This window comes from Scleropages formosus, chromosome 10, assembly GCF_900964775.1.
Source record: "Scleropages formosus chromosome 10, fSclFor1.1, whole genome shotgun sequence".
In the NCBI taxonomy this organism is placed as follows: Eukaryota; Metazoa; Chordata; class Actinopteri; order Osteoglossiformes; family Osteoglossidae; genus Scleropages; species Scleropages formosus.
The window spans coordinates 10413076-10439237 of record NC_041815.1 but is presented as its reverse complement, the minus strand read 5'-3'; the positions used below and the strand labels follow the sequence as shown (position 1 = coordinate 10439237).

Here is a 26162-nt window from a genome sequence, read left to right as displayed (position 1 = left end):
AGCTGTATTAGTGAATGAAAAGTTGGAGCTGGAAATGACCTCCTGCCTGATGTTCCAGTGGTGTCTATATGTTTACAACTGTTTCCTCAGGTGATTTAAAAAAAAATAAATAAAACTGTAAGCAAGATAACTGGGTGGCATGGTGGCACAGCAAGTAATGCTGCTGTCTCATAGTGCCTGGGGGTGGGGGGTGCAAGAGGATGTGGGCTTGATTTCCCCCTCAGTCTGTGTGGAGTTTGCATGTTCTACCTGTGTCTGTGTGGGTTTCCTCCCAGTGCTCCTGTTTCCTGCCACAGTCCAAAGACATGCTGTTCAGGTTCTCCCATACTGTGTGAGTGACAGACAGAGTGTGTTCCACTGATGTATGGATGAGTGACCCATTATAAGTAGTGTATCTAGCAGTGTAAGTCACCTTGGTAAATAAGGTTGGGCTGATAACACTAGAGTTCATTAGAAGCTGGTTTGGAGAAAAGCATCTGCTAAATAAGTAAATGTATCCAAAAGCAGAAGGTCACATTTACTTTCACCAAGATTTGAGTTCATTCTGATGTCAGATTTGCATTTTGGGAAACAATGTTCTTCTGGCACATATCACACACCACAGTGCATTAAGTGGGACAATGTGGCTACAATAATGTACCTTGTATCTTCAGATTGTATTGCCATTCAGAATCAAAATCTTTCACTGCCCTTGGTCAAATCACTTTTACATGGACATTAACTGTAATTGTTGGCTGTAATTGTTGGGTCCTGAGTTTATTTGGTTTTAGACAGTGCTTCCTCAAGAAAATTCAATTGTTTTCTTGATTTTTTTTTTTTTTTTTTTTTTTTATATTTACATCCCACTTTTCTCTCATACAACTAACTACAAGTTAATCTTACAATCATTTACCCATTTATACAGCTGGGCAGTTTTTCCAGGAGAAATTGAGGGGTAGTACCTTACTTCTGCAGAGGAGGTGGGATTCATTTAATTGCAAGGCGTTGGATCTAACCATTGCACCACCTGCTGTTTGTGAGCCTGTGTCCTCTTTGCACATTTCTGGTTCTCAAACTGGTCACTTTACCTAAGGGTGGATGTTGGCCACACAAAGTTTGGCTCCACCGAGTGGCTTTTCATGAAACAAGGTCCTTGCTTCAGAGTAGCTGCCACCAAAAATAGAGAGGAGAACATGAGAGGGCCTGTTTATTCTGGAAAACATGACTGGATCTCCTTTCAGGGTATTGCAACACTGTTTATTCTCTCAGTCTGTCTGCATGAGCACCCCCAGCTTTCCCAAAGAAACTGGGACTACATCCTGCCCTTGAACTAAGTAATCACCCAGTCCCTTTAAGATTTACGCATAAAAGCAGGTAAGTGGAGCATTTTACATATATAGTTTTGTTTGTGCAGATTGCTCTGTTCCATGTCAGTTAACCGTGTGGCAAAGTGATTTAAAGTTATTTCAGTCCGTTTTTAAAGCTTCAGTAAGTTGTGTTTTTATTTCATAGGAGAAACCATGGCTATTTCATTGCTATAGACACAAAAAACTGATTTACAGTGTGATAAATCTGAATAATCGGCTTCATTAAACAGTCTATTTAAGCTTCAAGGAAAAAGTATTTGACAAATGTAGTTTGTGTGTGTATTTGTGTGTGGGCCCACCTTTCCTCTAGCTCAAGCCTTGACTGTTCTACTGCTGTTCATGCTACTGCCATGAGAGAGAGGCTCGCAGCTATGATGGGCTTCACAAGGGGAATGTACTCCAAGTCCGGGGTTCACTGTGAATTCAACTTTGGCCAAAAGTCATCTGCTTCTGACACCAATGACAAGTTGCAGATGAAGAAGGAGATCTCACTGATGAATGGAGTATGCCTGATTGTGGGCAACATGATCGGCTCGGGCATCTTTGTCTCTCCTAAGGGTGTGCTGATGTATAGCGCGTCCTATGGGCTGTCACTGGTCATCTGGGCTCTGGGTGGCATCTTCTCAGTCTTTGGGGCACTCTGCTATGCAGAGCTGGGCACCACTATTGCCAAATCTGGTGCCAGCTATGCTTACATCCTGGAATCCTTTGGAGGCTTTATAGCCTTCATCCGCCTTTGGACGTCCATCCTCCTTGTGGAACCGGCCAGTCAGGCAGTCATCTCGCTAACTTTTGCCAACTACCTCGTCGAGGGTCTCTACCCCACCTGCCAGCAACCCTACAACACTGTGAGACTTATTGCTGCTGCCTGCATCTGTGGGTATTGCAAGTCCATTTATATTATTTAATAAAGAAATAGCAGTTTGATAATAAATATGTTTAATTCATTTATATTTTGAAAATTTTCTTTGACAGATGTGGGAAAAATGTTTTGTTTTTAAAACTGATTTACAGTAAGCACCTGAAAATGAGAGAATACTTTTTCATGTGCTTTGGTAAATCATAAGTCAAGAGTAAATCATGCATTTGGCTAAGAGCTCTTATTGATTTTCATTATGTAATGCATAATTTTCTTTCATGAGAGGAATTGTGCACTGTGATCACCTTTTAATGTTTTCTTGAGATGATTTGGCTTATAGTACTGAGAATGTCAGGCCATGTGACATGGGTTTGTCATCTTCCTCCTCAAGAGTGAAACAATAGTGATTAGCTGGTGCAGCTGTAGTTTGTTGCTGTAACCACAGCTGACTATGCGAATCCTCACTTTCATGTCCTCTTTTCCCTGCCTACATCTTGCATTGGTTTAAATATTTATTTAAAAAATCCTATTACCTAATATTACTGTTGAATTAAATATTCATTGCTATTTAATATTATTATTTTGATTTGTTTGTTTGTTTTTAATATATAATCTTGTTATACACTTGGACTTCAGATGAGTAACACAATTGGGAAAGGAAGTCTATTTATAAATTATGTTTGTAACTTGAAATGTGCTTTTTTCAGTTTGTAATCTATACAAACTGGATAATGCATATGTCCATTCAATTTTTTTTTTTTACCAGTTAGGATCTGCAAAAATTGGATGAATAATAAAACATTTTTTGTCTCTTCTGACACCACTTCTATTATCCTAAACTGTATCGTGGTGGAGGGGGTGCGGTGGCGCAGTGGGTTGGACCACGGTCCTGCTCTCCGGTGGGTCTGGGGTTCAAGTCCTGCTTGGGGTGCCTTGCGGCGGACTGGCATCCCGTCCTGGGTGTGTCCCCTCCCCCTCCGGCCGTCATCCTGTGTTACCGGGTAGGCTCTGGTTCCCCGTGACCCCGTATGGGACAAGCGGTTCTGAAAATGTGTGTGCGTGCAACCTTCTTTTAGTCAAAAGAATGGCTGTCATTTACTGTCCCATTCTCTTCATGCAGGCATACTAGTTTTCATCAACTGTGTCTGCGTGAAGTGGGGCACCATGGTGCAGGATTTCTTCACCTACACCAAGCTCCTGTCACTCATCTTCATCATTGCTGTGGGTGCCCTGAAGATAATGCAAGGTGAAGAGTTCTACTCTGGGACATCCTACATTATATACCATTAATTCATATCGTTAGTGTCTACACAGAGAGTATATCTGAGACAGCATCTGAGGGCATTTCACAAACTGTTACTGAATTTAACAATGTATGTCCTTGGAGCACACTGAAAACATGTTTGTAACAATAACCAAGTCTTTGCTATTGAATCTCATTATAATTTCTTCTAGGAGAGATGGAGAACTTCAAAAGTCCCTTCAAAGGCTCCTCCACGGATCTTGGGAACATTGCCCTTGCCTTGTACTCGGCCCTTTTCTCCTACTCCGGCTGGGACACCCTCAATTTTGTCACAGAGGAAATCCAGAACCCAGAGAGGTAACCTTAGCTGAGTCTGGCCAAAAACCAAAGATACTGGAGTCTCTAGACCTTCAGAATATGGAGGATCTCTATGTCAACTACACTGAAACGCTTAAAAAACTAGAGATAGCACTTCACCCGCCTGGTTGAAATGTATTTATTGCTATTAATATTCATATTGTTTTTTTATTCAGGAACCTGCCATTGGCAATTGCCATCTCCATGCCCATTGTAACTATCATCTATCTGCTTACAAATGTGGCATACTACGTGGTGCTTGATATGTCATCTTTGCTGGCCAGTGATGCGGTTGCTGTGGTAATGCTTTGTTGCTTTGTTTTCATAGCAATACAACAGATTATATCATTAAATAGTCTTTTTAAGTAAGAGAGTGCATTATGTCCATGTAGTATTCTGTTATTTAATATGCCAGTGCCTTTTTTTATATATTTCAGCATGTGCACCATATCACAAAGTATATGCAATTTGATGTTTTCATGAATTTGTCCCTCAGACATTTGGGAACGAAGTGCTTGGACCCATGAAGTGGGTCATTCCCATTGCTGTGGCGATGTCCTGCTATGGCGGACTAAATGCCTCAATCATTGCTGCCTCAAGGTAATGGGAATGGAGGAAAAAGCCTGAAAGAACCTTAAGAGTGCATAATGAAGCCACAGGATTAAAGAACTACGAACGAGCCACTTGTATTAGTCCAGCAATAATGTTAACTATGTAAACAAATTTGAGTAATTCTCACACTGAAAATACTCACTGTTAATGTGTATAAAATTATGAAATAAAAGAAAGAAAGAAAGAAAGAAAGGAGGACACTGACAACTACAAACACAGCAGACACTCAAACTGTGGTATAAAAGTTGAGTAAGCTGAGAGCAAAGGTTTTTCAAAATAGTACTGGAACATTTGGTCTTGAGAAAAAGATAAGTTGTTAATCCAAAAGTAAATATCTAGGTGTGTCAAAAAATTTTACAGTAATGCATTGTGTTAAGTGTTGCAAAATAACAAAAACAAAATAGTAAAGTCTTGAGAAGAAAAATCCCTGGAAACAGTAAAATTCCCCTGTGTTGCACAACAAGCTGAAAGGATACATGATCCTCCCAGGCAATTAAGACATCCAAAGATATACAGAAACTGGCTGTTTATAAACAAAATATATTAAGGGATAAGTTTTGCTTTTTTTATTTACCTTATTTACTCAAATATAACTCACCCTTGTATATATCTCACACCCCCAGTTTTGCTTTACGAAAAAAGAAATTTACATTTAAAAGTTCCATTCCATTCCATTCCATCTTCCTCCGCTATCCAGGGCCGGGTCGCGGGGGCAGCAGTCCAAGCAGAGTCCTCCAGACTTCCCTCTCCCCGCACACCTCCTCCAGTTCCCCTGGGGAAACCCCAAGGCGTTCCCAGGCCAGCCGGGAGACGTAGTCTCTCCAACATGTCCTGGGTCTGCCCCGAGGTCTCCTCCCAGTGGGACATGCCCGGAACACCTCACCAGGGAGGCGTCCAGGAGGCATCCGGAACAGATGCCCGAGCCACCTCAACTGGCTCCTCTCGATGCGGAGGAGCAGCGGCTCTACTCCGAGCTCCTCCCGGGTGACTGAGCTCCTCACCCTATCCCTAAGGGTGCGCCCAGCCACCCTGCGGTGGAAACTCATTTCCGCCGCTTGTATCCGCGATCTCATTCTTTCGGTCATGATCCAGAGTTCATGACCATAGGTGAGGGTAGGAACGTAGATTAACTGGTATATTGAGAGCTTCGCCTTACGACTCAGCTCCTTCACCACAACAGACCGGTACAATGACCGCATCACTGCGGAAGCTGCACCGATCCGTCCATCAACCTGCCGCTCCATTTTTCCCTCACTCGTGAACAAGACCCCGAGATACTTAAACTCCTCCACTTGAGGGAGCAACTCCCCCCTAACCTGGAGGGGGCAATCCACCTTTTTCCGACTGAGAACCATGGCCTCGGATTTGGAGGTGCTGATTCTCATCCCCGCCGCTTTGCACTCGGCTGCAAACCTCCCCAGTGCATGCTGCAAGTCTTGATCTAATGAAGCCAACAGGACCACATCGTCTGCAAAAAGCAGAGACGAGATCCTGCGGCCACCAAAACAGACACCCTCCGTTCCCTGGCTGCGCCTAGAAATTCTGTCCATGAAGATAATGAACAGAATCGGTGACAAAGGGCAGCCCTGGCGGAGTCCAACGTGCACCGGGAACAGGTCTGACTTACTGCTGGCAATGCGAACCAAGCTCCTGCTCCGGTCATACAGGGAACGAACAGCCCGTAGCAGCGAGCCCCGAACCCCATAATCCCGAAGCACCCCCCACAGGATGCCACGAGGGACACGGTCGAATGCCTTCTCCAGGTCCACAAAACAAATATGGACTGGTTGGGCAAACTCCCACGAACCCTCCAACACCCTTGTGAGGGTATAGAGCTGATCCAGTGTTCCACGGCCAGGGCGAAAACCGCATTGCTCCTCCTGAATCTGAGGTTCGACTATCAGTCGGATTCTCCTTTCCAGTACCCTGGCATAGACTTTCGCAGGGAGGCTAAGGAGTGTGATCCCCCTATAATTGGAACACAATCTCCGGTCCCCCTTCTTAAAAAGAAGGACCACCACCCCGGTCTGCCAGTCCAGAGGCACCGTTCCCGAGCCCCACGCAATGCTGCAGAGGCATGTCAGCCAAGACAGCCCCACAACATCCAGAGACTTGAGAAACTCGAGGCAGATCTCATCTACCCCCAGAGCCTTGCCACCAAGGAGTTTTTTGACTACCTCAGCAACTTCAGCCAGGGTAATGCACGAGTCCCCCTCCGAGTCCCCAGCCTCAGCTTCCTCTACGGAAGGCGTGTCGGAGGGATTGAGAAGATCCTCAAAGTACTCCTTCCACCGCCCGAGGACATCCTCAGTTGAGGTCAGCAGCGCACCACTTCCACTGTAAACAGTGTTCGCGGAACACTGCTTCCCCCTTCTGAGTCGCCGGACGGTTTGCCAGAATCTCTTTGAGGCCGACCGAAAGTCTTCCTCCATGGTCTCACCGAACTCCTCCCAGGCCCGAGTTTTTGCCGCGGCGACTGCCAGAGCCGCGTTCCGTCTGGCCCGCTGGTACCCGTCAGCTGCTTCAGGAGTCCCATGAGCCAGCCAGGCCTGATAGAACTCCTTCTTCAGCTTGACGGCATCCCTTACTTGCGGTGTCCACCACCGTGTTCGGGGATTGCCGCAACGACAGGCGCTGGAGACTTTATGGCTGCAGCTCCGAACTGCCGCCCCGACAATGGAGGTGTGGAACATAGTCCATTCGGACTCAATGTCCCCAGTCTCCCTCGGGACCCGGGTGAAGCTCTGTCGGAGGTGGGAGTTGAAGATCTCTCTGACAGGGGCCTCCGCCAAACGTTCCCAACAGACCCTCACTATGCGTTTGGGCCTGCCAGGTCTGTCCAGCTTTTTCCCCCGCCATCGAATCCAACTCACCACCAGGTGGTGATCAGTTGACAGCTCAGCCCCTCTCTTCACCCGAGTGTCCAAGACATATGGCCGAAGGTCAGAAGAAACGACTAGAAAGTCGATCATCGACCTCCGACCTAGGGTGTCCTGGTGCCAAGTGCACTGATGGACACCCTTATGCATGAACATGGTGTTTGTTATGGACAAACCGTGACTAGCACAGAAATCCAATAACAACTCACCGCTCGGGTTCAGATCAGGGAGGCCGTTCCTCCCAATCACGCCCCTCCAGGTGTCACTGTCGCTGCCCATGTGGGCGTTAAAGTCCCCCAGTAGAACGACAGAGTCCCCAGTGGGAGCGCTTTCCAGCACGCCCCCCAGGGACTCTAAAAAGGCCGGGTACTCTACACTGCCGCTAGGCGCATAAGCACAAACGACAGTGAGAGACCGTTCCCTGACCCGAAGGCGCAGGGAGATGACCCTCTCATTCACCGGGGTAGACTCCAACACATGGTGGCTGAACTGGGGGGCTATTAATAAGCCCACACCCGCCTGCCGCCTCTCACCCTGGGCAATGCCAGAATAGTGTTGAGTCCACCCTTGGTCGAGAAGAGTGGTTCCAGAACCCAAGCCGTGAGTGGAAGTGAGCCCGACTATATCTAGACGGTATCTCTCAACCTCCTGCACCAGCTCAGACTCCTTCCCCGCCAATGAGGTGACATTCCAAGTCCCAAAAACCAGAGTTGGCGCCCAAGGTTTGGGTCGGCCGGGCACTCGGCCCCGACCACCGCCCAAATCACAACGCACTGGCCCCTTACAGTCTCTCCAGCAGGTGGTGAGCCCACCGAAGAGTGGCTCCACGTCATGGCTTCGGGCTGAGCCCAGCCAGGCCCCGTGGGCATAGACCTGGCCACCAGGCGCTTGCATGCAAGCCCCCACCCCAGGCCTGGCTCCAGGGTGGGGCCCCGGTGACCCCGTACCGGGCGGGGTAAACGAAAGCCTTGGTTTGATTGTCTTCATAAGGGGCTTTTGAACCGCACTCTGTCTCGTCTGTCATCCAGGACCTGTTTGCCATGGGAGACCCTACCAGGGGCATATAGCCCCAGGCAACATAGCTCCTAGAGTCATTCAGGCACTCAAACCCCTCCACCACAGTAAGGTGGCGGTTCACAGAGGGGACATTTAAAAGTTTAAATTTAAAATTAAATTTAAAAGTCTTGCATATATCATGCACATAAAAAAAGTTTAAAACTATAGGAAATGGATAATTAGTATTACGGCAGTTTCAGATATTTTGGAATTCGGTTAAAGAGAATCAGCATTTCAACAGTTGTTAGCTTGCCGTTGCATGTTATATTCTGTTGGCGTAAACAGAAACTTGCATTACAAAACACCAACAAGTCAAGAAAAGCATTTTGAGGACCTGAATGTGGAAAGTTTACTGCACTGGAGGATGTTATTTGAATATGTGTTAGGTGTGCGTAAAGATGGCTGTATTGAGGGCAGCAGGTAGTGTAGTGGTTAATGCTACTGCCTTTGACCCAAAGGTTGCAGGTTTGATCCCTCATCTCCAGCTGTAGTACCTTTGAGCAAGGTACTTACCCTCAGTTGTTCCAGTAAAATTACCAAACTGTGTAAATGATTGTAAGCACGTAATAATTGCAACCTTAACATTGTAAGTTGCTTTGGAGAAAAGCATTAGCTAAATGAATAAATGTCACTGTGTTGTGCATGAAGAGTAAGTGAGCAGTTATAATTAATACTGAAGATTTAATTATAAACGTCAATTTAATTTTTTCCTAAAAACTTTAGTTTCCGAAAATTCCCGCATATATCTCGTATCTCGATTTTTTAACTTGAATTTTGGGGAAAAAAGTGCCACTTATATTCAAGGAAACACAGTATTATATTTTATGAATACTTCATTGATCCAAGACTGAGCAACTTATCAATCAATTATTTTTACAATTTTATAAATTTTTATATCTGCCTGACTTTTTTCATTGATTTCACCTTCATGTACATACTATTGTGTTGCTTGAGTTCTTTTCTTGTTAATTTGAGGTTAAGTGAAGGAAAACTTTCTGGCTGCTGGGGATAAGGACTGGGAAGTGCTATGATAGCAGTGATTCCCCAGTATCTCACTTTCTTTGCAGACTCTTTTTTGTAGGCGCAAGGGAAGGGCATCTCCCTGAAAGCCTTAGCCTCATCCATGTGGAGCGTTTCACCCCCGTCCCAGCACTCATCTTCAATGTGAGTATCCAGGCCAGGAACAGTCAGATGGGTGGAACTGACACACACTCCCAGTGTATTCATGATTTCTTATTAAATACATCCATTTCATTTTTATAGAAACTTAACATCAGTTGTGAAAGTTTTAGTGCTTGTAGACACACTGGTGCAGAGTGGCAAATGAAGCAAATAACTATGCCAACTTCTCATATGTTATTACAGGGGGTCATGGGATTGATCTTCCTGTGCGTGGAAGATGTCTTCCAGCTCATCAATTACTTCAGCTTCAGTTACTGGCTGTTTGTGGGTCTCTCAGTGGCAGGGCTCATCTATCTGCGCATCACACAGCCTGACCGACACAGACCTGTCAAGGTAATGGGGCAGTTTCCATGGCAATCACTCATTCAGCCAGTACAAGATAAACTCATAGACCCTAAAATGTGTATTTTATAATGATTTTATGATAAAATATTGTTTTATTGTTATGTAATATTGTTAAACATGTTTCAGGTTTACATCTGCCGTCATATTCCAAGGTTTTCCATAGTTTTAATATTTTCATTTTTCATGCATCATTTGTTGTTCTATGTGAGTTAATCAAAGTCTTTCTCGAAGGTAACTGCTGTCTCCCTTTGAATATGCAGCTGACACTGCTGTTCCCGTTCATCTACTGCTTGTGCAGTGTGTTTCTAGTCATTGTCCCACTGTACTGGGACACTGTAAACTCCCTCATCGGAGTTGCCATTGCTCTGTCGGCAATCCCTGTCTACTATGTAGGGATTTACCTCCCTGGGGACCAGCGGCCAAAATTCATTGGTCAGCTGAATGGTGAGTACACATGGATCAGTACGACTTACAGATCACTTCCTCATCACATACACTCCTCAAACACCACCAAAAATTAAAGCTTATCTTAGACTTTAAAAGTGCCAGTTTATCATATTAGCAATGTTGCCAGTATACTGAATTTGAATAGCTGGTTTGACACAGTAAAGGAAAGAAAAAGTTTTGTCATGTTTTTAGATTGTGTGTTTCTGCTTTCTATTTGACTTGCTTGGTGTTACATTATATTCTTGGCTAAGGTAGTTTGGCTTTGAGTTACTGTTTCTGGTATCCTTAAATGAACATATAGTGTACAAGTCTCCCTGTTTTTGGCTTTAGTCACCCAGCAACACTGAAAAGCAGAATTTACAAAATTTTAACTTTATTTATTTGAGAATATTCTTTTAATGTCAGTGTAATATAATGAACAGGAAGTTATACACCAAGGGTTTCAACATCCAAAGAGCTAACAGTCTGTTACTCATCTCAGGCTCATCTTTCCACTGACCGCACTGTCCATCATACTGACTAACCCTCCTTTCCTCCAAATGCGGTCTCCTTTTGTCTCCTCTGCCAGCTGCCATCACCAGATACACCCAGATCCTGTGTTTTTGCTGTCTCACCAAGTTGGACACTGAGTCCAAGACGCAGGCCGAGGCCAAAGCCCAGTGACACTATTCATCTGCTCTGCGGTGCTTGTGCAACTGGACATGCACATTTCCCAAGTGAGACTTTTTCAGTACTTAGTAACAGGTGCCATTTAAACGCATGGCAAAGCAATGCTTTGTTTTAATATTTAAACGCTGACCACATTGTTTTACTTCCTTACTTGGAGATGGGGTCAACAGATGCACACCTGCAAATATGATATTGCTCAAGTATCAACAAATAGTTTCTTAGTACTTTTATAATGGCCATAGGCTTGCACATATTTTCAGTGACTGCTGTATGGATATACGATACATTTGGGAAAACTTGGACTGGAAAAATGTGATTTTTTTTTTTTTTTTTCCCCCCCATGCTGCATAATACATGTGAATATAAGTTTACAGTGGACCAACATGCAACTGACATGGGCAGACTGCAATTGTACACTGAATTATAAAGTTATATGTGAACAATATAAAATGACAAACATGATTTATGTCAAATGCTTGTCATGACATACCTGTTTTGTGATAAATTTAACTGATTCTTAATTTTTTTCTTTATTTTTTATTGGGGGTGATTTGTAATTAATGACAAATTCTGCTTTTTCAAGGGACAGTATAATCGGGAATCTGTTTTTCAAGCACTTTATAATGCGTAAGTCTCCATGATATTTTATAACATTGCACTTGTGATTGACCAGTAAAGGTGGGTCTCCCATGTGGCAACACACCATGTGAATGTGAGCAAAACAGTTTCACCAGTTTCATACTGGCATAACACTATGCATTTTATATTTTGATACTGATCTCACTTCATGTACAGTTTTGCTTCTTTCAAGCTTTAAAATTTTCAACAAGTTTTTATTTCTGTTACTGCACATTCTGAAAGTGTTTTTGATATCAACTGGTTATGCAAGAATTGTGTAGCATCTTATATAGGGATAGGTGATACCATAGCGATAACACCTGCTGCCTTTGAACTTCTGGGTTCAAATCCCGACTCCAGTTGTACTAACCCTGAGCTGGTACTTACCCTAAACTGCTCCGTTGAAATGAAACCTCAGTATAAATAGGTAAATAATTGTAAGTAACTTATCACTGTAAGATTCTTTGGAGAAAAGCGTCAAAGATGTTTGCTTGTTTTTTACCTTTATTTTCAACTTTTATTTTTGGTTTTTTTGTAATTTCTCTAAAAAAGGCTTTTTACCCGTTTGTACAGCTGGATTTTTTTTTTTTTTCTTTTTTCTTTTAAACGAAGCAATTTCAAGTTATTGAAAGAGAATTTCTATACAACTGTTGTTGTCACGAACCACGTTGCAGCCTTTCAAGTTCGCAAATGACGAGACCAACTCCTGGGTTTCTAATAAAACGTTACATTTAATTAAAATACCAACAAATATCCGTCGCTCCACTTGTACACTCTGAGGCAGTACACTCTTCTTCACTACTTCTTTTTGCATTTACGCAAAAAGACCAAGGAACGTAATTAACGTATGGACATCTAGTGGCAGTTCTAGAAATCGCATTTCAAATTGTACAATTAAACTCAATGCCAATCATTCATCACCAATTACAAGTTGACAACCAAATACAAACAACACCTTTCCACACAACATCAACTCAAACAATAAAAATACAACATCCTCCCCCCCCATGAAGACCGTAACACCATCAAATTTCTAAAGGATATAAACGCTGAACAGGTCTTCGTAACACAGTCCCAGCTGGAAGATGCACAGTGCACGACCTCACACGTCCATCTCTGCCTGGGATCAGCTCCTTTATTATCCCAGTTTTCCAGATCTGTCGTGGCATTCGGTCGTCTCCAACCAAGACCAGATCTCCTTCCTTTAGCGGAGTAGGAGGGGGTATCTTATTGGCATGTGCAGACTTCAAGTCTAACAGATACTCCGTTCTCCATCGCTTCCAGTACTCATTCAGAAGCCTCTGACGATATTTCCATCTTCGTGTGAGTTCCTCTTTGCCAGTGTTGGTGGCTTGACTGTCAATGTGGAAAGACTTTGGTGGTAAAGAAGTAAGTCTTTCCCAACAAGAAAATGTGCTGGTGTCAACAGTTGAGGCTCTTCCAACTCACTGTACACAAATGTGAGCGGCCTTGAATTGACTATAGCCTCCACCTCTGTCAAGAATGAAGACAATTCTTCAAAACTCAGTGAAGCTCTCCCCATCACTCTTTTCAGGCTTGTTTTCACTGATCGGATTAACCGTTCCCAGAATCCACCCCACCAAGGTGCTCTTTCTGCAATGAACTTCCACCTGATACCGTTTGAGGAAAAATATTCCTGAAGCTCAGGCTCTTTAATTGCTGCCCAGAGTTCTCTGAGATCATGATCAGCCCTTTTGAAGGTTTGAGCATTGTCTGAGTAGATGACTCTGCAGAGGCCACGCCTGGATACGAACCTCTTTAGAGCCAGGAGGAATTTTTCTGTGGACAAGTCTGACACCAACTCTAAGTGTACCGCTCGTGTCACAGCACAGGTGAACAATGCAATGTATGCCTTTTCTACGGTGGTCTGAGTTTTCACATAAAGAGGGCCAGCAAAGTCAGTGCCTGTAATTTCAAATGGAGGCGCTTCAACAATCCTGTCCCTCGGTAGGGGTGCAGTCACCTGCTGAGCTAGGGTTGCTGTGAACCTTTTGCAGATCATGCAGGCAGATATGATCTTCTTTACCTTCCGTCTGGCACCTGGGATCCAGTATCTTTCTCTCAGCTGGACCAATGTGCCCCTGACCCCTGAATGCATTACCTTGTTGTGGCAACACATAACCAGCATGTCAGACAGTCGGTGGTTGGTAGGTAGTAGCCATGGATGCTGCTCTCTCTCACTCAATCTTGACTGTTGCAACCTTCCTCCCACACATATTACTCCATACTCATCAAGGAAAGGGTTAAGGTCTCTGATTTTTGAGTCCTTGTGAATATTCTGCCCTGTCTTCAATTCATTTATTTCTCTGGCAAACACCTTGCCTTGTGCCTCCTGAATCCACAATCTCTCAGCTTCTGACAGCTCCTCTGCTGTGAGGTCTCCTCGTTTCTTGTCTTGAGCACGACAATTATGGGCAAATCGTCTGATCCAAGCAGTGACTCTTAAAACAGTGGTAAGCTTACTGAATGCTTCTAGTTGTAGTAGTGGTTCAGACTGAGTCACTTCAGTGTTGCTAAGCTGGACTGTCACTTGACATGGCTTCATCTCAGACTTCAATTCTTCCTCAGAACACCCTTCCACTGTTGATTCTGGTTGTGTTGGTGATGTTAGGAAAGGTGGACCTGACCACCACAACCCATCTCCTTTCAGCTTGGATGCTGTCTGTCCTCTTGTGATAAGGTCCGCTGGGTTGAGCTTACCACAACAATGTGACCATGATTCTGGTGCTGTCAGTGACTGTATTTCTGTGACTCTGTTCGCAACGAACTGCTTCCATTTTTGTGCTGAGCCACGAATCCACTGAATAACTATCATGGAATCTGACCACAAACAAAGCTGGGATGGCATCATGTTCAGAATCTTTAACAAGTTGCTCCCTACTCTAGCTCCAACTAAAGCTCCCATCAACTCCAAACGTGGTAGAGTTAGTTTCTTTATGGGAGCCACTCTCGATTTGGATGCAACAAAACTGGTGACAGTTCTTCCATCCTTAGTTCGTCCTTGGAGGTATGCAACTGCTCCATATGCCCTTTCACTGGCATCACTGAAGACATGAAGAAGTGGGATTGCGCATTCTGTCAGTCGCTTAGTCCGTACCACCTCGGAATGGCAATCTGATGCAGCTGTAGGAGCTCCATGCACCATTGTTGCCACTCATGACTGAGGTCTTCTGGTAGCTCCTCGTCCCATCCTAAGCCCCTTTGCCACATGTCTTGGAAAAGGCACTTAACTCGTATAGTGAATGGTGCCAGGAAACCTATGGGATCGAATATTCTAGCTGATGATTTTAGGACGCTTCTTTTCGTGTTACCCTGCTCCTTTAAGATGCTCATCAGTTGTCTAAGGTCAAAGACAAAATCATCACTATCTGGCCTCCACACCAACCCAAGCACCTTTAGCACGCAACCATGTGCTTCAGGTTCTGCCATACATTCAAATCCACCATTCAGCCACTCAGCCTTCAGTTCTGCGGAATTCGTCGTCCACTTACACAAGTTCATGCTGGCTGTGGACAAGATCTCCTTTGCTCCTAATGTCAACATATAAGCCTCGTCAATATCCTCTGCGCTGGCAATCAGATCATCTACATAAAGGCAGGTTTCTAGAATGTTAACAGCATGTGGATGGCTGTTTCTGTACCCTTGTAGATGATGCCGGATAGTGGCTGCTAGCAGGAATGGGCTTGAAGAAACCCTAAACACGACACGAGCCATCCTCATCTTGCGTGGCCTTGTGTTCTTAGTGTCAGGGGGTCCTGTTATCCATAAAAACCTTAAGGCATCTCTGTCTTTCGTTGCAATGGATATCTATAGGAAAGCCCTTGTAATGTCTGCTGTGAATGCAACTGGATGCAGTCTAAATTTCACTAAAATGCTTAAAAGGTCTGGATTAAGGTTTGGACCGGTCAGTAAAAAATCGTTAAGAGATGGACTGCCACGCTCATGAGAGGAGGCATCAAAGACCACTCTCAGTTTAGTTGTCATTTTGCCTTCTCTGATAACAGCATGATGGGGCAAGTAATACATCACATTGTCCTCCGTCACCTGTGAACAGTCGTCTTCTGGGACATCTTCACACACCCCCTGCTGTAGATAATCCTCAATGACATCATTGTATCTCTTGAACAATACTACATCGGTTCTCAGTTTCCTCTGCAGTCCATCGAGTCTTTTCTGGGCAATTCTGAAATTGTCTGGGAGGTGTGGGGCATTTTGCTTCCACGGTAACCCTATCTCATATCGCCCTCTAATATATTTGACTGACTCCTCAAAGCTCTGTCTAGCTTCGCGGTCATCTGCGCTGTCCCCATCTCCCTGTGTTATGCCAAGGGAATCCAATTCCCAGAACATGCGCAGCTGCTTTGAGACTTCATTGCATTCACTTATTCCAATGTTCATACAAGCAACCTCACCCATATTTGAAGCAGAGACTGGTCCCTGTACTGCCCAGCCAAATATTGTTTCTACAGCTACTAGGGCTTCTGATATTCGCTCTACTCTTCCTGACAATATCCTCCAGTAGTAATCGGCGCCAATCAGTACGGATATTTCTGGCTCCTCCCTGCTATCGACTGAGACATCTGCTTGTGGTAGGCCTCTCTTCTCTAGCTGGTGTCGAATGTGTTCACCAGGCACCTTCATAATTGCAGTGCACACTTGCGGTGTCTCAATGGCTTCAATCTCTATTTTCTGTTCCTTATTCCAGACATTCTCCAGCACTAATTTTACAACATTTCTCACAGCCGTTACCGGGTTCTCACAACCAAAGGTACGCAACTTTAGAGTCTCCCTCCTTTGAACTGGCAGACCCAAAATCTTTACCTGCTTCTCGTGGATGAAACCTCGTTGGCTCCCACCATCCATTAAACAGCGCACCGCCTTCCGACCGCTGGGTCCTTCAGTCCATGCTCTCACTGTTTGCAACAGCACAGTGTTCTGACCCTTTGTGTGTGTGTTTGCAGTACGGGGCATAACGGATGAAATTAGTGCATCTGTAGAACCTTCAGTGTCATTGGGGGCTTCTGCTTGTTTGGCCTTGTCACACAATGTAGCGTGGTGTCTTCTGCCACAAGCAGTGCATGACACACCCTTTGTTTTGCAAACCTTTGCGATGTGTCGTGGTCGTAGGCAAATAAAGCACCTCCCCATTTTCTTTAATTTCTCTTTTCGGGTGTTCACTGTGTCATCCGTGCACGCTTCTGATTTGTGGCTTGTGCTATCACAGAATATACAAGTAAGAGGCGCGGTCGAACTGCCTGTGTGGAGAGCTGCGGCTGTAGGCACATTTGCCCTTCTGACCCTTGTCTCGCTCCGTACATCTACTTTACAGTGTTGCTTGTGAGAAGCCTGTGCCTCCTTGGTTATGGTTCCTGCGTTAGTCAAGTGCATCGCACGCTCTCTACTTTCAACCTCCCGTTGCAGAAAAGTAACAAGCTCAAGAACCTTCCATTCATGACCTGGACTCATTTTGCGGGTGTACTCAAGGGCAAGATCATCTGGTATCATCTGAAGCAGTATGGGGCACAATAATCCTCCATAAGTGTCTGATACGACACCTAAGGATTCTAAACTTCTGATCTGTACCTCACATTCGTCATACAGTTGTCTTAATGCTTCAACGTCGGAAGATTTCTTTACTGGAGTCAATTTCAATAATTTGGACATGTGCGCACTCACCACAAGGTCCTTTCTTCCAAATCTTTCCTTCAGCATATCAACTGCTGTGTCATAATTGCTGTCCGATATCTTTAATCCTGCAACAGCTCGGGCAGCAGGTCCAGTGAGGTATGACTTCAAGTAAGCAAATTTCTCCATTTTGCTTCTCTGTTTTCATGGATAGCAGTTTCAAACTGATCCCAGAACTCTTGCTAAAGACATACTTCTCCGTTAAATTTACTTATACAGACAGCTTCGGTAATTTCACCGATGATCTATTAGTTAATCTGTCTGCATGCGTACTCACATTACTTAGCCGGGCCGCCCTTACTCCCTCCGCCGCTTCAGTCTGACGTTCAATCAACCTGGCAGCACGGGTTTTCCACAGACTGATGTGGTCCTGATAGTCTGCGGTTTTCGCGACATCTGTATCTAGCTCGTCTATTGGTATTTCGTCTTCTATGTCTTTATCCAATTCGCGGAGATTCTCCTCCTTAATGGAGAGCATGGACAACAACTCTCTCAAACGGTCGCAATTCACGTTGTCCTTACATGTTTCTTCTTCTAGAGACCAGAGTAGTTTCGTTGCGGATGCCCGCAAAACTCCGCGTTTATGTTTCAGCCTCTGTAGTCGGTCCGACATTTTCTCTTTCACCTTCGCGGCTAGGTGCAACGAGCTATCCGTTTAGTTCGCCTCTTCCCGGGTTTCGGCACCAAAAAATGTTGTTGTCACGAACCACGTTGCAGCCTTTCAAGTTCGCAAATGACGAGACCGACTCCTGGATTTCTAATAAAACGTTACATTTAATTAAAATACCAACAAATATCCGTCGCTCCACTTGTACACTCTGAGGCAGTACACTCTTCTTCACTACTTCTTTTTGCATTTACGCAAAAAGACCAAGGAACGTAATTAACGTATGGACATCTAGTGGCAGTTCTAGAAATCGCATTTCAAATTGTACAATTAAACTCAATGCCAATCATTCATCAGCAATTACAAGTTGACAACCAAATACAAACAACACCTTTCCACACAACATCAACTCAAACAATAAAAATACAACACAACACTTCAGTAAGGTAACACCATCAATACCGGTTATTAACATAACTACTCAAAATTACAACATCTTGTGACAAAAATATGGACTATAACATTAATAAAGTGAAACTGAATTGAAACATACAGGCAATGTTGTTGCAGGGTTGAGGATGGGAGAGATCAGGAGAGGAGTTCACCAGATGCACTGAAGATAACACCAGAACTACTTTCTACTTCCTGTCAGAGAGGAAGCATAAAAGTCCTGGTAATATGAAAAATATACAAGAAACCGCCAGTACATGGCCCCACCTCACATTTTGCTTATTAAGAACATGAAAAACAATATACTGTTAAACGTGCTTAATATTTGCTCAAACTTCAAACTCAGGTAATCAGAACTAAGTTACCAATAACTGACTGTAACAGCACACTCCCCACCTGGCGTGGTGAACATGTCACTACCCACTGACTTTGCATTGTTCTAGCGTTTTTCAGGAGCAAGGAGGAGGACAGTGTCAGTGACAGTGACAGGTTGCATGAAGACCTTATGCCCTTCTTTCTTGAAGACCTTGATCTCCACCTTACGGATTTTGTTGTCTTTATCAGGAAAAATTTGAGTAACCACACCCATTGACCATTCATTATGTTTCCATTGGTCATCCCTGAGTAGCACAGTACTTCCTTCTTAAAGGTCAGGCTCACAAGATGGCCACTCCCTCCCAAAAGGGTCAAGTATTGTTTTTTACCTTTGTTCCAGAAGATTTCAGCTAAGTGTTGAACCTAGCACCACTGTTGTTTGTGGAGATTTTTCATCCAATTGCCAACTGGCGCAGTAGGAGTTGTCACGTTGTTTGAGAAGTGTATTGGATTTAAATATGAATAGAACGTCTGGGTCAGTTGACACAGGGATAAGAGGTTGAGCACTGATTATTACAGCCAACCATTTACTGTGTGCTTGGCCATCTCTAGTACGTTGTGCTGACACTGTCCACAGTCCGAAAACATCTAAGCCAACAATCATGAACAGGGGGAGTCAGTGGAGACACGATTTGCTGGGAGGTCAGCCATCTTTTGGGTTTGTAGCTTCCCACAAAGTTTATGACGTGCGGCATACTCATGAATGACCTTACAGACACACCTTTTTGCCATTAACTATCCAAAGGCCAGCAGCACGTATGGCACCCTCACTGAATAGTCATCCCTGGTGCTGTACTTTCTCATGATGGATGGTATCTGCCTAATAAGATTGCAATGTGGTGTTGACAAGGAATGGTAAGTGGCCTTTTTTCACCTGGTCTGCTTTGGTGAGGCAACCACCGACTCTCAGAAGGGTATCTTCATCTATGAAGGGTCTAAGCCCTTAAAAGGGCTCTTTTTAGGGAGCTTGTCATTTCTCTCCAAGCACAGGTATTCTTCAGCATATTTTTCTTTTTGAACAGCTTGAATGATAATCTTTTCAGTATGGGAGAGCTCTTCAACTGATGGTGCTATGGAGCAGTAATTCCAACCTCTGCAACTTGGTGTTTCTGTTGTTTGGGTTTTTAAGAACTAACAAGATATATGGACAAGATGTGCAGTGCCATGCCTCAGTGATTTCCAGCTGGAAAATTTGAAGAAGTGCTGTGACTCAAGCTTCTTTTTAAACATAGTGGTGTTCATTGTAGAGACTTGAGGGTGTATATCAACATCTGCTGGAGGATCCACAAGTTCATATGTGTTCTCTTCTAGCAGGCTCTGAGAGATCTCTTGCAGAAATCTTAGTCCATAGAGCCAACTGGATTTTCCTGTAAGCCCACATAACATCACTGGTTTGGTTGTGAGAAGCATATCTACTTCTCCAGTAATGAATTCCATGAGCTTGACTGCTAGGACAGCCGCACGCAGTTCAAGTCTTGGGACTGTGTGTTCAGGACGTGGACTAAACTTAGCTTTGCCCATGATGAAACCAACATGACTGGTTTCACTGGAGTCTGTTAACTTAAGGTAGGTGACCGCAGCTATTGTCTTGGTTGATCCATCTGAGAAGAAGTATAGTTCTCTTCAGGCAGCTGTTGAAGGTGATGTTTGTGTAGCGTCTTGGAATATGAAGACTACTTAAACCTCCAAGTAAAAGCTGTCGTCTGTTCCACATATCTCCCATCTCTTTGGGAAGTGGCGAGTCCCAATCACCATTCTGGCTAGTGAACTTTCTGAGGATAGCCTTGCCCTACACTGTTACTGGAGTGAGAAAGCCAAGAGGATCGAAGATGCTATTCACTGTGGATAATGCACTATGGTGAGCGGAAGGGTTTTGCTTCATCAGATCTTTCTAAGGTGAAAGTGTCAGATCTCATATTCCAATTTAAACCTAGACTACATTGTGTGGGCAGAGATCCAAGATCAAGGTCTTTGAGGTCACTGGCATAGTCTTGGGATGGGAAAGTCTCTATAACCTCTCTGCTATTAGAGGCAATCTTGTGGAGCCATAGGCTGAAACCGGAAAGGGTATTTTCTGTCTTTTTGAACAGATCAACTGCAGCCTTGACTGTGGGGAGAGACCTTAGGCCATCATCGACATACAAGTCATGATTAAGAAAGTGCTTGACCTCAGTGTCCCCTTCTTGAACAGACTGGTGGAGACAGTAGATGGCTATGGCGGGAGAGGGACTATTCCCAAACACATGAACCCTCATACGGTATTCAATGATGTCTTCAGACGGATCATTGGAACGGAACCTCAAGACCTTAGGAAACTGCGGTCATCTTCCCTTACAAGGAAACAGTAGAACATTTGTTCAATGTCTGCTGTTATTGCCAAGCTTTCTTGCGAAAACATATAAGCACTCCGAGAAAGCTGTTATTCAAATCTGGTCCAGACAGAAGAACATCACTGAGCGAGCACTAAAGTCAAAGACCATTCTGGTGTTGCCAGGTTTCTTAGGATGGTCATGCTAAAGAGTGGTAAGTACCAGCGCTCCTCATTTTCTTTGAGACGGGCTGCCTCCTTATTATGGTTGTTACGGAAAACCTTCTCCATAAAGGTGAAGAAGTGCTGTCTCAGCTCTGGATTCCTCTAAAAGTTGCACTTCAGCGATAGCAGTCGTTTCATGGCCGGAGCCCTGTTGCCGGGGAGTCAGTTCCTTGGGACTTTGAAAGGTAATGGAGCCCCCCAGTTGTTACTTTCATCCTTCTCCTGCCCTTGTTCCATTATGTCAAGGAATTTCACATTGTTAATAGATGGAGCCACCTTGTCATCATCAGATGTTTTCTTAAACATCGCATGGCTAAGCTGTTTGTGTTTGCGACTGTTGATAAGCTTGTCTATAAAGGTCTAATGACTTGTTGCTTTGCTTGTCAAGGACCACACAGACCTTCAGTGCTTTGTCACAATAGCCATTAGGAAAGATCTTAACAAAACAGATTTTTGAGCAGGATTTGCTGGTGAGATCACCTCCACAAACTTCAGTGCAATGAGCTGCCACTTCTGAAGTGAACATGGGGTCTTTCTCCCCACCATGCTTTGGTGAGGGGTTTGGTTCCTGAGCTTTTTGGTGATGGACCTGGATGTAGTGCAGAAATATGTCTCTCACTTCCACGCTCTGAGCATGTGACAGTATATTTACAGGCCTAGCTGTGTGTGTTGTGTCTAAGCAGCATCTGAAACAGATACCTTTTCCTTCAAATATGCTATGCTTTCTTCCAAGGGCTTCTTACAAAAGGCATGGCATTTTCGGAGCAAGTGGGGCCTCTTGTGAATAGGACATAGTCCTTCAGCATCCTCAGTCCTCTTTTCATGTCTTTCTTTGCTGTCGTGAGCAGGAGACATGTCAGTCCTGAAAAGTGAGATTTCTTTCTGCCTACTTGTTTTCCAAATGCCCTTGTCTGCTTTAGGAGGTAGCTCTGCTTGTGCTGAGAGTTTGAACCCTGGGTCATTTACTATATTATTCTTGCTTGCAGACAGAGGAAGCCAACTAAAATTGAAAAAGGGGGAAAAGGAACACGACATGTCTGTTTATAGCTGGATCCATATGATAGCCACTTCTCTTGCAAATTGAATGGTAATTTTTGGACTATAGGGCTATAGGGTTGATGCTCTGAGCTGTATCCAGGTATGAGAGCCCTGGAAGGTCCCCATCTGCTTTAGCTGACTCCACTTCCATGAGGAGGTCACCCAGTTCACAGAGCTTAGAGTAATCCTTACTTGAAATCTTAAGAAAACTCTCAACATGTCTAAACATTGCACTTTTGATTACTTCTGGAGCATCGTAAAACTCTTCCAGTCAGTCCCATATCATTCTGAGACCCTTATGCAGTTGGCTGACTCTTTCCCCAGCCATTTGACTAGTAGGTCCATTTCCTGACTTGGTGTCTAGTTCGAGCCACTGACTGCATTGCAAAAGGAGTGTTGCCAGGCTCTGTAGCTTTGTGGTTGGTCATTAAACTGGATCAGACCAGTGTTGACTAGCTCACAGTGAACAAAGTAGACAAAGTCTTTAATGTTTGAATTATCATACTGGGGAAACTGAAATCTAGGCAGTGGAAAAGGAGGAGGGCTACATTGTTTAAATTGCGTTAGATGTTTGTAATGGTCATTTTGTTCATTACTTGCAGGTCAAGGCACATCTGAAGTGAGCTGTGGTGGTTGGGATGATCTATTAATGGGCACCGTATTGTGAAGATCAGCATCATCTGAACAATTCTCTGTTTAAAGATGTAAAACAGGAACAGGGCTTGATGCTTGTAGCTCTGTGTGAGGCTGTATAGTCTCATCCAGAGTAGGTGGATCTACTTCTGGTGCTGATCGTGTGATGTTATATGCATTAGACTGGTAAATGTACTCTCTTGTCCACCTTATAGGATCAAGAAGGGTTGCATCCAGGTGAAGCTCATGGCTGCATTGCTCACTCATATCAAGAGCTGAAGCAGTTTCTCTTTCTAACGCCATTCTGTCCATTGTTGCCTCCAATCTGGCTGTTTCCAGCTTTATTGTCGCCTCCATTTTGGCTTTTTCCAGCTTTATTCTCATTTCCTCATCTGCATATGTTAAGCGTGCCTTGCCTGCTTCCGCTCTGGCCCTGGCAACAGCAGCTGCCGCACGTGTAGATGAGCCACTTGACCGCTTGGATGAGCAAGATGCACATGATCTAGTTTTCAGTGAAGGTGCAGACTCCATTGTCTTCAAAAAATTTACGTAGTGTGACTCTGAGCTCCTCATACTGCAGCCACCTTTTAACTGTATTGTCCTCTACACAGCCTTAGTGGTTTGACAGTCAGCTAAACTCCCAGCCTTCACACGACTCTGAAGACAAATGTTTCTTTTGCCCACAGGTTTAATGGTTTTAGGCAAGGGGTGAAACTAAAGACAAAGAAATAAACATGCAGTATATCAATAACCCAAGTCCAAACAAGTATACAGACCATAAAACATCACAATTGTACAAAAGTAAATAAGCTTTCTTTAAATTAATCTTTAAAGATTTGCTCTGATTTATCAAAAACACTATCAGAGAATTTCTATACAATACTTCAGTAAGGTAACACCATCAATACCAGTTATTAACATAACTGCTCAAAATTATAACATCTTGTGACAAAATAGGTACTATAACATTAATAAAGTGAAACTGAATTGAAACATACAAGCAGTGTTGTTGCAGAATTGAGGATGGAAGGGATTTGGAGAGATTAGGAGAGAAGTTCACCTGGTGCACTGAAGATAACAACAGAACTATTTCCTACTTCCTGTCAGACAGGAATCATAAAAGTCCAGGTAATACGAAAACCATACCACCACCTCATTGTTAACCGTTAAATATGGTTAATATTTGCTCATATTTCAGACTCAGGTAATCATAACTGATTTACCAATAACTCACTGTAACAGCACATAAACACAAATCTCTTCTGTGACGGGCAACAATTCTACCACTGAACCACCATTGCTTGGTAGTTCATTGTAATCATCATAATATTATTCTTAAGTAATTTGTAGCAGATATTTGCAAGATAAGAAAATCATGTTTTATATTATGATGATATGGTAATTCCATAGAAACAATATGAAGACTTTCAGTTTCAGTAAAAGTGTAACTGTTTCTGGTTCATGTTGAATGCTCTTTTCTACAAGTGAAAGAACACTGTTTGTCCTAAAGAAAAGGCGCTCAACAGTGTGAAGGAATGTGTAATTTTTTCAGTGACCAAAGATTACTTACTCCAGAATTAATATTGTTTTGCTTGAATATTTCAAATGTACAAAAATTCCACTAGATGGCAATACCACTCTTGCCATGGTCTCTCAGGCAAAACAATTAGATATTGGTCAGAGCCACTTGATGACAGTAAAAACTTTTTACTATAATATACAGGCACTCAAACACAAAAAAAAAACACTGAAAATCTATAAACTGTGTCCTTCATCAAATAAAACACCTTCAGTGAGTCATCAACACCATACAGTTCCATCCTCTGTGGATGTGTCTTATTCCGCCCTTTTAATCTGTCTATATATATAATAGGAAGCTGGCTTACTCATGCTAAGAGTCTCAGAATCCAACAGGTTGTATAGTCATTAAAACCTTCATCTCGTAGTTTATGGATCTGATCAAGATATTTATCCTGAACACACGCACACAGTCTGAAACTGCTTGTGGCAAACCAGAGCCTAACCCAGCAATGCAGGGGGAGGGGACACACCTTGGACAGGACACCAGTCTGTCACAAGGTACCCCAGGCAGGATTTGGAGCCCCAGATCCACCGAAAAGCGGGACCCGGGACAAGCCCACTGCACCCCCTTATCCTGAACTGATATGGTAAAACGACACAGCTATATAAATTGGTAAATCACTATAAGTAACTTAGTGTAAAAACCCAACAAAGTAAGTCCCTTTCGAGAAAAGCATCAGCTAAATATGTAAATAACACACAAGTTTTTTTTTTTTTCCCCCCTGAGCTGCGTGCAGTGTAATGTACTGAGTCAGACCCATGTGGAACCATGACAGATCAACCACAATAGCATTACTCAGTTCTGAAGTTCATTGAGCTCATGGCTGTTTGTCCAGCAACAAGTCAAATATAGCCTAAATCCATTTACTGACATGTTAAAAACCGCACCAGTTTCTTTATTCATCTTAGTATGCAGCTGAAGGAATATTTGTTTTGCTTTAATGTTATTCGTTGTATTCTATAGCTATTAGTTTTCATGACTAATAAATCGTTTCTTAGAGAATATCTGAGAGACTAAAGAGTTAATACAAGTTGAAAATGGATTTTAAGGTCCTGCTTACTACTTTTAATTACTGTAATCTTGTTATATTCTTCAGCGTTCAGAGGCTGGGTGGACTAGAGAATCTTTCTTTTTCATCACATACAAGTTTTATACTCTTACAAAAAAGCGCTGACGAAAGCCATCAGAGGAGCCTGAATTACTGGTTCACTTTCATAAGGGTAATATGCTACTCTTGCCTCTATCCATCACACAGAGCCTGAGAATAGCTGATGGAGCAGCAGTGGGTGGACCATGCCGCCGTGCCTCTGTCCACCACTAGGTGGCAATGTTGGTACAATTCTCTCTAGTGTCCTTTGAAAGTTCAGATGAAAGTAAGTACTGGTTCAACAAATTTCAGTTTAGGCAAAGTATCTAAAATATTCGTATTTGTACAGTAGAGGTACACAACAGTGTATATGTCTAAATCAACCAGCAGAAAGCTGTGAATATGGTCAGTTTTGTGACATGACATATGGAGGGTATTGTTGGCCTTGTCACCATCTCTGAGGTCAGTGTCTGGCTGGAACGAAAATGACACAACATTTAACAGAAGGAAATGCCATGTGAAATACCACGTCATACTG

The 26162-nt window shown here is 43.6% G+C and overlaps 1 protein-coding gene across 1 annotated transcript; it reads left to right on the top strand.

Annotated features, from left to right (window-relative positions):
- Positions 1–1283: 1283 nt before the first annotated feature.
- Positions 1284–11576, top strand: LOC108938333 (Y+L amino acid transporter 2-like). Its single transcript, XM_018758835.2, has 10 exons — positions 1284–1353; positions 1657–2222; positions 3326–3451; positions 3661–3805; positions 3982–4105; positions 4302–4405; positions 9420–9516; positions 9718–9867; positions 10140–10323; positions 10895–11576. The coding sequence occupies exons 2-10, from the start codon at positions 1697–1699 to the stop codon at positions 10987–10989; spliced, it is 1551 nt and encodes a 516-aa protein (XP_018614351.2). The 5' UTR covers positions 1284–1353; positions 1657–1696; the 3' UTR covers positions 10990–11576.
- Positions 11577–26162: the final 14586 nt, after the last annotated feature.

Bases quoted from the DNA above. Each gene is read 5' to 3' on its own strand.
- LOC108938333 (XM_018758835.2), top strand. From the start codon at position 1,697: ATGAGAGAGAGGCTCGCAGCTATGATGGGCTTCACAAGGGGAATGTAC. The intron at 3,806-3,981 runs GTAACCTTAGCT...TTTTTTATTCAG, and splicing joins GAAATCCAGAACCCAGAGAG to GAACCTGCCATTGGCAATTG. The intron at 4,106-4,301 runs GTAATGCTTTGT...TTTGTCCCTCAG, and splicing joins CCAGTGATGCGGTTGCTGTG to ACATTTGGGAACGAAGTGCT.